Source organism: Giraffa tippelskirchi, chromosome 13 (genome assembly GCF_054371585.1).
Source record: "Giraffa tippelskirchi isolate mGirTip1 chromosome 13, T2T-mGirTip1v1.2.pri, whole genome shotgun sequence".
In the NCBI taxonomy this organism is placed as follows: Eukaryota; Metazoa; Chordata; class Mammalia; order Artiodactyla; family Giraffidae; genus Giraffa; species Giraffa tippelskirchi.
The window spans coordinates 22,905,015-22,917,043 of record NC_137287.1 but is presented as its reverse complement, the minus strand read 5'-3'; the positions used below and the strand labels follow the sequence as shown (position 1 = coordinate 22,917,043).

The 12,029-nt window shown below is 41.1% G+C and overlaps 1 protein-coding gene and 1 non-coding gene across 4 annotated transcripts in view; both read right to left on the bottom strand.

The window, feature by feature from the left end:
* DNAH3 (dynein axonemal heavy chain 3) overlaps nt 1–12,029 on the bottom strand; it is a 221,930-nt gene that overhangs the window by 122,801 nt on the left and 87,100 nt on the right. For all 3 annotated transcript variants that reach the window (XR_014072618.1, XM_081554574.1, XM_081554575.1), the window contains exons 27-28: nt 8,197–8,311; nt 1,893–2,091 (exon numbers count right to left, since the gene is read on the bottom strand). Coding sequence is in view for 2 of the 3 variants with exons in the window: in XM_081554574.1 (XP_081410700.1) it covers nt 1,893–2,091; nt 8,197–8,311 (314 nt within the window). In the remaining variant the exon portion in view is untranslated. The remainder of the gene's footprint in view (nt 1–1,892; nt 2,092–8,196; nt 8,312–12,029) is intronic.
* TRNAW-CCA (transfer RNA tryptophan (anticodon CCA)) lies at nt 9,593–9,665 on the bottom strand. Its single transcript has one exon. It is a non-coding gene; the product is annotated as a tRNA-Trp (tRNA).

Here is a 12,029-nt window from a genome sequence, read left to right as displayed (position 1 = left end):
AATTCTATTTTGCTCAGTGTTGTAACGTTGGTGCCTGGTGTATGGGTGGCACCTATAAGCATTTGTTTGAATGAATGATTGAATGGATAAATGAATATATACATACTAAATGACAACCTAGACAGCATATTAAAAAGCAGAGACATTACTTTGCCAACAAAGGTCTGTCTAGTAAAAGCTATGGTTTTTCTAGTAGTCATGTATGGATGTGAGAGTTGGACTATAAAGAAAGCTGAGTGCCAAAGAATTGATCCTTTTGAACTGTGGTTCTGGAGAAGACTCTTGAGAATCCCTTGGACTGCAAGGAGATCCAACCAGTCCATCCTAAAGGAAATCAGTTCTGAATATTCATCGGAAGGACTGATGCTGAAGCTGAAACTACAATATTTTGGCCAGCTGATGCGAAGAACTGCCTCACTAGAAAAGACCCTGATGCTGGGAAAGATTGAAGGCAGGAGGAGAAGGGGACGACAGAGGATGACATGGTTGGATGGCATCACTGACTTGATGGACATGAGTGTGAGTAAGCTCTGGGAGTTGGTGATGGACAGGGAAGCCTGGAGTGCTACAGTCTATGGGGTTGCAAAGAGTCGGACATGACTGAATGACTGAACTGAACTGATACTAAATGAATCAAATGAAAGTGAAAAACCATCTGCATTCCAAAGATCACCAATGCTAATGAAATAAGGAAAAATAAATATATTCCTTCCACTAGATTATGAACTCTTGAGTTCAGAATCCATTGTTCAGTTCCATATGGGAGGCACAAGATAAATATTAGAAATGAATGATATGTCAACTGTGGTTCCACAGCCCTGTGTATGAGCCTCTATAATTCCAGTTAACACACTTTCTTATAATCACCTGAGTATGTCTTTCTCCCCTACCCCATTAGGTTGAGGATTCCTGGAGGTCACACATCATGCACAGTAAAGTTCAAGAAATGGTTGTTGAATAGTGAGTAGAAGAGACAAATGACTGAAGAAGTGATAGAACATAGAAAACAAGTGATTGAGGACTTTGAAAGAAAAAAATACTCAAGTACTACCTTTATAATTTAAAAGTTGCACTCTGCTGCTAAGTCGCTTCAGTCGTGTCCGACTCTGTGCGACCCCATGGACGGCAGCTCACCAGGCTCTGCCGTCCCTAGGATTCTCCAGGCAAGAATACTGGAGTGGGTTGCCATTTCCTTCTCCAGTGCATGAAAGGGAAAAGTGAAAGTGAAGTTGCTTAGTCGTGTCCGACTCTTAGCGACCCCATGGACTACAGTCTACCAGGCTCCTCCGTCCATGGGATTTTCCAGGCAAGAGTACTGGAGTGGGGTGCCATTGCCTTCTCCAAAGTTGTACTCTAACAATATATAAAATCAAAGAAAAATCTAAACATCACAAAATTGACAAGTTCACAAAGTCCAAGTTTCTATAGTTATGAATTCCAAGGAAAGTGGCAAAGCAATTTGCTGAGCACAGAATGGCCCAATCTCTTCATCAGACTGGGTGGCAGAGCTCAGAGACTCCTTGCCTGGGTCCTTCACCTGGCCCCTTTTCTATCTCTTGGCCATGGGATCTCCCGGCACCTTCTTGACTCCTGCCATTGGAGAGCTTTCTTTCTTAAGCACTGTGCCATTTTCAAGGATAGGCATCAACGTTCTAATTGTTGGTTTGAACACAATATTTTGTATTAGGACTCCTACTGGGTTCTCATTCATTCCTAAGGCCTAAAATGCCCATCTGTGAGACCACAGTGACTAAGGGAAAAATTCTAAAATCTGAGGATCTAGAATACAGAAGGTAAAGGTAACAAACTCAAGCTGCTCCAAACTTCTTTCTCAGATTTTCCTTTTGGAATTCTCTATTCACCCTTCAGGTCTGGGGAGGCCCAGAGTTTACCTGTAGCAGCGGTCAGTGAGAGGTGTAATCACCAGCCGGGGGGAGTTTCCCAGGTACTCATAGCCATATAAGGCTTCTGTCGTAATCATCTGCACCTGTACATCCTTGGAATCCCAGTAATAGCGCAGTTGGGAGATCCACTGGAAATCGTTCAGATCACAGACGCTGTCCTCAGATAACTTGGCTACCACATCACGAGCTGTGGGGACACAGACATGGAAACACACTTGCAGAGTCATCGGCATCCTCCCATCTTCACAGATTCCTCAGAAAGGTCTGAGGATGTCATCAAGACCACTCTACCTCAACAATTTTAGGGTCAGCTACCCTCTCTGCCCATCTCTAAACTTCAAGCAACATCTTTATTTCTATACTATATAAATTTATAGTATTGGGTTGGCCAAAAAGTTCCTTCAGTTTTATTTTTTATTTTTTTCCTTCAGTTTTAAAGTTAAAAAAAGACACATTTTTTTTCATTTTCACCAAGAACTTTATTGAACAATATATTCATCATTTTTGGAAAAGGCAATGGCACCCCACTCCAGTAGTCTTGCCTGGAAAACCCCATGGACGGAGGAGCCTGGTAGGCTGCAGTCCATGGGGTCGCAGAGAGTCGGACACGACTGAGTGACTTCACTTTCATGCATTGGAGAAGAAAATGGAAACCCACTCCAGTGTTCTTGCCTGGAGAATCCCAGGGACAGCGGAGCCTGGTGGGCTGCCATCTATGGGTCACAGAGTCAGACACGACTGAAGTGACTTAACAGCAGCAGCAGCATTCATCATTTTGTTCCACTACTCTCTGTAAATCTTCAGGCAACTTCATAATTCCATCTTCCCTCAAATTTTTATCGTTTTGAGCAAAAAGTTGTTCCAGGTAGCTTTTAGTCTTCCAGGGAATTGATTTTTTTTCCATTAAGAGAATTTTGTAAAGACTGAAATAAATGGACTTTTGAGGGTGCAATGTCTGGTGAATATGGCAGACAAATCAGATCTTCCAGTTTGATGACCAGTTTTTAACCAGCTTTGCCTGGTCATTGAAGAAACATGTGGTCTTGCATTATCCTGATAAAAGGTTATGTGTTTTTTTCTGTTGACTGATTCTGAATGCTCTTTGTCAAGTGCTGCTTTCAATTGGTCTAACTGGGAGGAGTATTTGTTGGAATAAATTGTTTAGTTTTTTGGAAGAAACTCTTAATAGAGGACTCCCTTCCAATCCCACCATATACACAACATCACACTCTTTGGATGAAAACTGGCCTTTGGTGTGATTGGTGATAGTTCATTTCACTTTCCCTATGATCTCTTCCATTCCATATTATTGTACAGTACCACTTCTTACTGCCTGTCACAATTTGTTTTAAAAATGAAACGCTTTCATTACATTTAAGAGAATCACAGGGGAATATGGTCAAGGAAGTTTTTTTTGCTTAACTTATGTAGAACCCAAATATCAAAGTGATTACCACAACCAAGCTGGGATAAATGATTTTCAATGCTTGATTTGGATATTTGAGTATGTCAGCTATCTTCGTAGTGTAATGTTGATTGTACTCAATTAATGTCTTGATTTGATCACTCTCAACTTCAACAGGTCTACCCAACCATGGAGCATCATCAAGCAAGAAATCTCTAGCATTAAATTTCACAAACGACTATCACACATTCGATCAGTCACAGCACCTTCTCCATACACTGCACAAACCTTTTTTCTTTTTGTGTTTTGCATTTCAGTTGTGTTTTTACCTTTCTTGAGTTAGTAAAGCAGCATATGCTGAAAATGTTGCTTTTTCTTCCATCTTCAATATTAAAATGGCTACGCAGAGATTCCCCTTCACTTCATGCAAATAGATGGGGAAACAATGAAAACAGTGTCAGACTTTACTTTCTTGGGCTCCAAAATCATTGAAGATGGTGACTGCAGCCCTTAAGATGCTTGCTCCTTAGAAGAAAAGCTATGACAAACCTAGACAGCATATTAAAAAGCAGAAACATTATTTTGCTGACAAAGGTCCATAATAGTCAAAGCTATGGTTTTTCCAGCAGTGATGTACGGATGTGAGAGTTGGACCATAAAGAAGGCTGAATGCTGAAAAAATGATGTTTGTGAACTGTGGTTCTGGAGAAGACTCTTGAGAGTCCCTTGGACTGCAAGGAGATCCAACCTGTCAATCCTAAAGGAAACCAATCCTGAATATTCATTGGAAGGACTGATGTATTGAAGCAAAAGCTCCAATACTTTGGCCACCTGATGAGAAGAGCCAACTCACTAGAAACAACCCTGATGCTGGGAAAGATTGAAGGCAGGAGAATGGGATGACAGAGGATGAGATGGTTGGATGGCATCACTGACTCAATGGACATGAGTTTGAGCAAGCTCCAGGAGATGGTGAAGGACAGGGAGACCTGGTGTGCTGTAGTCCATGGGGTTGCAAAGAGTCAGACATGAGTGAGTGATTGAAAAACAACATAGAAATTCAACAAATTGGTAAGTTTTTTTAAAATGTACGCTGATATGAAGAGGCGGCAAGAATACACAGAAGAACTATACAAAAAAGATCTTCATGATCCAGATAACCACTATGTTATGATCACTCACCTAGAGTTAGACATCCTGGAATGCAAAGTCAAGTGGGCCTTAGGAAGCATCATGATGAACAAAGCTAGGGGAGCTGATGGAATTACAGTTGAGCTATTTCAAATCCTAAAAGATGACGCTGTGAAAGTGCTGCACCCAATATGCCAGCAAATTTGGAAAATGCAGCAGTGGCCACAGGACTGGAAAAGGTCAGTTTTCATTCCAGTCCCAAAGAAAGGTAATGCCAAAGAATGTTCAAACTACTGCACAATTGCACTCATCTCACACGATAGCAAAGTAATGCTCAAAATTCTCCAAGCTAGGCTTCAACAGTACGTGAACCGAGAACTTCCAGATGTTCAAGGTGAACTTAGAAAAGGCAGAGGAACCAGAGATCAAATTGCCAACATTCACTGGATCATCAAAAAAGCAAGAGAGTTCCAGAAAAACATCTACTTCTGCTTTATTGACTATGCCAAAGCCTTTGACTGTGTGGATCACAATAAACTGTGGAAAATTCTTAAAGAGATGGGAATACCAGACCACCTGACCTGCCTCCTGAGAAACCTGTATGCAGGTCAAGAAGCAACAGTTAGCACTGTACAGGAAACAACAGACTGGTTCCAAATCGGGAAAGGAGTACATCAAGGCTTATATTGTCATTCTGCTTAGTTAACATATATGCAGAGTACATCATGCGAAATGCCGGGCTGGATACAGCAGAAGCTGGAATCAAGATTGCCAGGAAAGATATCAATAACCTCAGTTATGCAGATGACACAACCCTTATGGCAGAAAGCGAAGAAAAACTAAAGAGCCTCTTGATGAAAGTGAAAAAGTCGACTTAAAACTCAGCATTCAGAAAACTAAGATGACATCATCTATTCCCATAACTTCATGGCAAATCCATGGGGAAACAATGGAAACAGTGAAAGACTTTATTTTCTTGGGCTCCAAAATCACTGCAGATGGTGACTGCGGCCACAAAATTAAAAGACGCTTGCTCCTTGAAAGAAAAGTTATGACCAACATATATGATAGGATATTAAAAAGCAGAGACGTTACTTTGCCAACAAAGGTCCATCTAGTCAAAGCAATGGTTTTTCCAGTAGTCATATATGGATGTGAGAGCTGGACTATAAAGAAAGCTGAGAGCCAAAGAATTGATGCTTTTGAACTGTGGTGTGGGAGAAAACTCTTGAGAGTCCCTTGGACTTCAAGGAGATTCAACCAGTCCATCCTAAAGGAAATCAGTCCTGAATGTTCTTTGGAAGGACTGATGTTGAAGCTGAAACTCCAATCCTTTGGCCACCTGATGCAAAGAACTGACTCATTTGAAAAGACCCTGATGCTGGGAAAGGTTGAAGGCAGGAGGAGAAGGGGACGACGGAGGATGAGATGGTTGGATGGCATCACAGACTCGATGGACATGAGTTTGAGTTAGCTCCGGAAGTTGATGGACAGGGAAGCCTGGCATGCTGCAATACTTGGGGGTCGCAAAGAGTCAGACACGACTGAGCGACTGAACTGAACTGAACTTATATGACAGCTGTGACAATACAATCTAAGAAAAATGTTTCAGATGAAGTTCAAGACAACTAAGTGCTACTAGAGCCATCTTATGGAAAATACTGAACAAGTCTTGGCCAACCCAATTTTAGCTACTGTTATCATTCCCAAACTCTTGGGAAAGTGACCCTGAGGGCTTTGCAATATGTAGTTAGTGCAAATGCTATCTCATCGCCAGTGCTATCCTTCTGGCCCTGTTCCAGGCCTCTAGGATATCCTAGGTGAATACAATTAGCCTGGCATGATACCTGGGTATTCATTGGAAGGACTGATGTTGAAGCTGAAACTCCAATACTTTGGCCACCTGATGCGAAGAGCTGACTCATTTGAAAAGACCCTGATGCTGGGCAAGATTGAGGGTAGGAGGAGAAGGGAATGACAGAAGATGAGATGGTTGGATGGGATCACCGATTCAATGGACATGAGTTTGGGTAGGCTCTGGGAGTTGGTGATGGACAGGGAGGCCTGGAGTGCTGCAGTTCATGGGGTCGCAAAGGGTCAGACACGACTGAGCAACTGAACTGAACTGAACTGATATAGTTAGCAAGGGAAAGGATCTCATGAATGCATGTTAGGTGTAGTCTTTCCATGGGAGGGAGGGGTTGAGAAACTAAGTAAGAGATATATTTCTAAGTTTTCTCCTTTCTGTAGTAGGATTATGAGCTTAATTTAATATTTTCACAGTGATGGAGCCCTGACATTGATAAGTGGACATAGTTTATGAGAATCATTATTTTTTAGGTAACTCACAAGGCAACTGTTATTTCAACCTCAGAACTACTATAGTGCTCCAAATCAGGATCTCAGAAATAGAACTTTGCAAAGGGACAATTTTGTAAGTCTACCGCCTCTCTGTGAGAGAAATCTTTATTACAGTGAAATCCAAAATCCTGAAGAGTCCTTGCAGAAGATTACACCAAAATTACACTCTTTCATTCTTCCTGAGGAATTTAATTCCAATCCAGGTTTCTGGGAGGACCCAGAAAACAGGTGTGTGTGAGAGATCCAAGAGCAAGTTGAATCTCAAGGCATTGGGTTGGGGATGCCTTTCCAAGGCACTGTATGTTCATGTGTTCATGCATGAATGTGTATGTGTGTGCATGTGTATAAACTCAACCATTCTGAGGCATCCGGGGCAGTAACTATGCCTTCACTTATTACTCCTACAAGTCAAATACGTAGCCAAATGAAGAGCACCTTCTTCCTCTCTTCTCCATATTTTATGCTAGTCTATCCAAATGAAATCAGATTGAAATGAGCATCAGGGAGCTCCCGGGTGCCCTAGTGGTTAAGATTCCAGACCTTCACTGCTATGGCCTAGGTTCAACCCCTGGTCGGGGAACTAAGATCACACAAACCATGTGGCCAAAAGAAAAGAAAAAAAGAAAAAGAAATGAGCATCAACTTTATGGAGAGTAAGATGCATGAAATGCCAGTAGGAAGCTGGGTGTATGAGCAAAAGAGATACTGTTACCAGGCAACCAGTTTGGTTTAGCCCTAGTTTCCTTGGTGATGATGCTGTGAGGGTGTGGGGGTGGTTTGTTTTATATAAAGACTCCTGTTTTTCCTCCTCCTTCCCTCTTTCTCTTTCTTAGGAAGAGTTGGAATGCATCTTCTCATACCCATTCTCTCCCTGCATCACTGCCCATTTCCAATCTTTGGGTCTGGAATCAGACATAGGTTCAAATTACAAGAGTCTCTGCTACTTACTAGCTGTGTGCCTCTCAGCAAGTTATTTGCCTCTATAAACCACAGACTCTTAATCTGTGAAATGTATATAAAAATGAGACAGTGTATGTCACATACTTAGCACAAAGCTTGACAGCAAGTATTAAAAAATATTAGTTAAGATCAGTAGAAGGAAATTGCGTCAAGTTGGTAAATCTCAGAAATGGCTGTGGCCATCACTTTCTCAGAGCACTGGTTGGTGCTGGTGGTGGGGTTCTTGGAAATAAGGTTGGGGATGGGAGGGAAAACATAAGATGGGGATACACAGAAGCATTGGTTTCTCTTCCTTACCCCTTCATTTATTCTCAGTTGGAGAAGCCTCTCCCTAATGAAAAAAGGAACCTGAATCATTTCATCCAGAAGGGAGAGAGGCAAGCTTTGCAGCTATTACTAAACAGTCACTAATGGTAGGAAAGCCTCCTTGCTTACCGTGGACATCAATGACTGTGAGGGCTCCAAGGGTGAGTCGAGCTCCACTGCTCAGCTTTCCTCGCACCAACTGAACAGTCTGTGCAATTTGATCATTGTTCTTCTTCAGAAAATCCTGGCAGGGGCATAGGAGGGAACAACGTGTTAAGCTGTATTCTCCTGGTAATCCCTTTTCTGGAATGACACCATCCACACTCCATGGTCCAAACCAGACTCCTAGATGTCATCCCTCAATCTCCCTTTCCCTAAGCCCCAGACTTTAACCTCGAGACAAATTTCAAAAGCGTAATGCTAACTGAAAGAAGTCAGATTTGAAAGTCTAGATACTGTATGATTTTACTTTTATAATGTTGTGGAAAAGATAAAACTATAGGGGCATAAAACAATGGTAGTTGCCAAAGGTTGAGAATAGTGACTACAAAGGGCATGAGGAAAATTTTAGGGTGTGTGGAACTGTTCTGTATCTTGACTGTGATGATGGTTACACAAATGTATGTGCTTGTCAAAACTCAGAAATGCACACTAAAAAGGATGAATTTTACAATATATATAAATTAGGCAGTAAGCCAGAATTAACAAAAATAACTGACACTCTTTTAGATTAAAGTAGACAAAGGAAACATGAAAACTAAATGTTAATTCTGGATTGGATCCTAAACCAGACAAAAAGATGAGTTTAAAAGGTTAAATAATACTATTGTATCAATGTTGTTGGATATTGTACTGTGGTTATGTAAGATGTTAATATGTGAGGAACCTGGATGAAGGGTGTATGGGAATTCTTTGTATTATTTTTGCAACGCTATTTGCTGGTCTGACATTATTTCTAAATGAGTTAAACAATAAAAATGAATGAAGGACAAGTGAGACCACCCTAGGCTCATCTCACCTTCCTTACTTTTTTGTTATGTGCTTCTGGGCAAATGATTTTAACCCTTTGTGTCTCAGTCTCCTCATCTGTCAAATCTAGATAATTAAAGCTATTCTTCAAGTGGTTTTGAGGAGTAAGACCCTGATGCTGGGAAAGATTGAAGGCAGAAGGAGAAGAGGGTGATAAATGATGAGATGGTCGGATGGCATCACTGACTCAATGGACATGAGTTTGACCAAACTCCGGAAGATTGTGAAGGACAGGGAAGCTTGGGGTGCTGCAGTCCATGGGGTCACAAAGAGTTGGACAGGACTTAGCAACTGAACAACAACAAATGTAAAACACTTGGCACAATGTCTGGTATGAATATAGTGTCCAGTAAATAGTGGTGGTTATTATTATTAATTATAATATCCTTAACGCATAGCAAAAAAAAGTCTTTTAAAAATATTTATTTATTTGTTTGGCTGCATAATGTCTTAGTTGAAGCATGTGGGATCTTTAGTTGCAGCATGGGAGATCTAGGTCCCTAACCAGGGATCGAACCTGGACCTCCTGCATTGGAGGCATAGAGTCTTAGCCACTGGACCACTAGGGAAGTCCCCTAAAAAGCTTTTTGATGTATCCCTGTTGCCCTTGGTATGTCTGCAAAGTCACTGGTGATAGAACTGTTCTCCACATCTCTCTTAACCACACACATTACACAGCAATTCTGGATCAAATTGCCCTTAGTTGCTGGAATACACCGTGCTTTTCATTGTCAGATTTTTGCACATTTTGGTCTCTCATGCTCATCCTCTTGATCTGTGCTTGACTACTCCCTATTTATATTTTATGTCTCATCTTAGACCCTGTTTTACTGGGACATCTTACCCTCTCTTACTTTTAGTTTTATCCTTCCTTTCTATGATTTCTGGATCCCTGTACTTTCCTTATCACAGTTTGATAAAAGAGCCTTTTTAAAAAATCTTTCTCACTTGACTGTAAATCCATGACAAGGACAATGACTGTCTGATTCACTTCTCATTCCCTTTCCCTAGCAAAGTTCCAGTTGCAGATGTCAAACAAATATTTGTTAAATGAACAATGGGTCGGTGATAGATGGATGGACAGAAATTCTGTACCAACAACTTTAGGATGCCAAGGCACATAATTCAGCATGCATGGTACTCCAGAGCTTGAGTGTGTGATGGGAAGCATTCTATTCTTTACAGGTAGGAAATTACAGCACACAGATGCAGTTGCAAAAGTCAGAATTTTTAATGTTTCTAAGGTTTCAAATAATGTACATGAAAGCAGTTTTCAAGTGTAAAGTGCAACACATCTATTAGGAATTATGCACAATAAATATGCAAAAAGTGCAGCTTGTTGTTATTCAGTCACTCAGTCATGTCCAACTCTTTGCGACCCTGTGGACTGCAGCACACCAGGCTTCCCTGTCCTTCACTATCTCCCAGAGTTTGCTCAAACTCATGTTCATTGAGTCAGTGATGTCATCCAACCATCTCGTCCTCTGTCATCCCCTTCTTTTCTTGCCCTCAATCTTTCCCAGCATCAGGGTCTTTTCTAATGAGTTAGCTCTTTGCATCAGGTGGCCAAAGTACTGGAGTTTCAGCTTCAGCATCAGTCCTTCCAATGAATATTCAGGGTTAATATCCTTCAGGATTGACTGGTTTGATCTCCTTGCAGTTCAACAGACTCTCAAGAGTCTTCTCCAACACCACAATTTGAAACCATCAATTCTTTGGCGCTCAGTCTTCTTTATGGTCCAACTCTCACATTTGTACATGACTACTGGAAAAATCATAGCTTTGATATGCAGACTTTTGCTGGAAAAATGATGTCTCTGCTTTTTAATATGCTGTCTATGTCTAATTTGCCATAGCTTAACTTCCAAGGAACAAGCGTCTTTTAACTTCATGACTACAGTCACTGTCCGCAGTGATTTTGGAGCCCCCAAAAATAAAGTCTGTCACTGTTTCCATTGTTTCCCCATCTATTTGCCATGAAGTGAAAGGACTAGATGTCATGATCTTAGTTTTTGAATGTTGAGTTTTAAGCCAGCTTTTTCACTCTCATCTTTCATCTCCATCAAGAGGCTCTTTAGTTCCTATTCACTTTCTGCTGTTAAAATAGTATCTGCATATCTGAGGGCTGATGATATTTCTCCCAGAAATCTTGATTCCAGCTAGATTCCAGTCATCTAGCCAGGGATTTCGTATGATGTACTCTGCATATAAGTTAACTAAGCAGGGTGACAATATACAGCCTTGACCTACTCCTTTCTCAATTTTGAACCAGTTCGTTGTCCCATGTCCTGTTTTATGTGTTGCTTCCTGATCCACACACAGGTTTCTCAGAAGACAGGTAAAGTGGCCTGGTATTCCCACCTCTTTAAGAATTTTCCACAGTTTGTTGTGATCCACACAGTCAAAAGCTTTAGCATAATCAATGAAGCAGAAGTAGATATTGCTTTTGGAATTGCATTGCTTTTTCTATGATCCAGCAGATGTTGGCAACTTCATCTCTGGTTCCTCTGCCTTTTTTAAACCCTGCTTGTACATCTGAAAGTTCTCACTTCATGTATTGCTGAAGCCTAGCTTGAAGGATTTTGTGCATAATCCTACTAGTATGTGAAATGAGTGCAACTGTACAGTAATTTGAACATTCTTTGGCATCACCTTTCTTTTGGATTTGAATGAAAACTGACCTTTTTCAGTCCTGTGGCCACTGCTGAGTTTTCCAAATTTGCTGGCACATTGAGTGCAGCACTTCAACAGCATCATCTTTTAGGATTTGAACTAGCTCAGCTGGAATTTCGTCACCTCCACTAGCTTTGTTTGTAGTAATGCTTCCCAAGACCCACTTGAATTCACACTCCAGAATGTCTGGCTCTAGTTGAGTGGCCACACCACTGTGGTTATCTGAGTCATTAAAATCTTTTTTGTATAGTTCTGTGTAT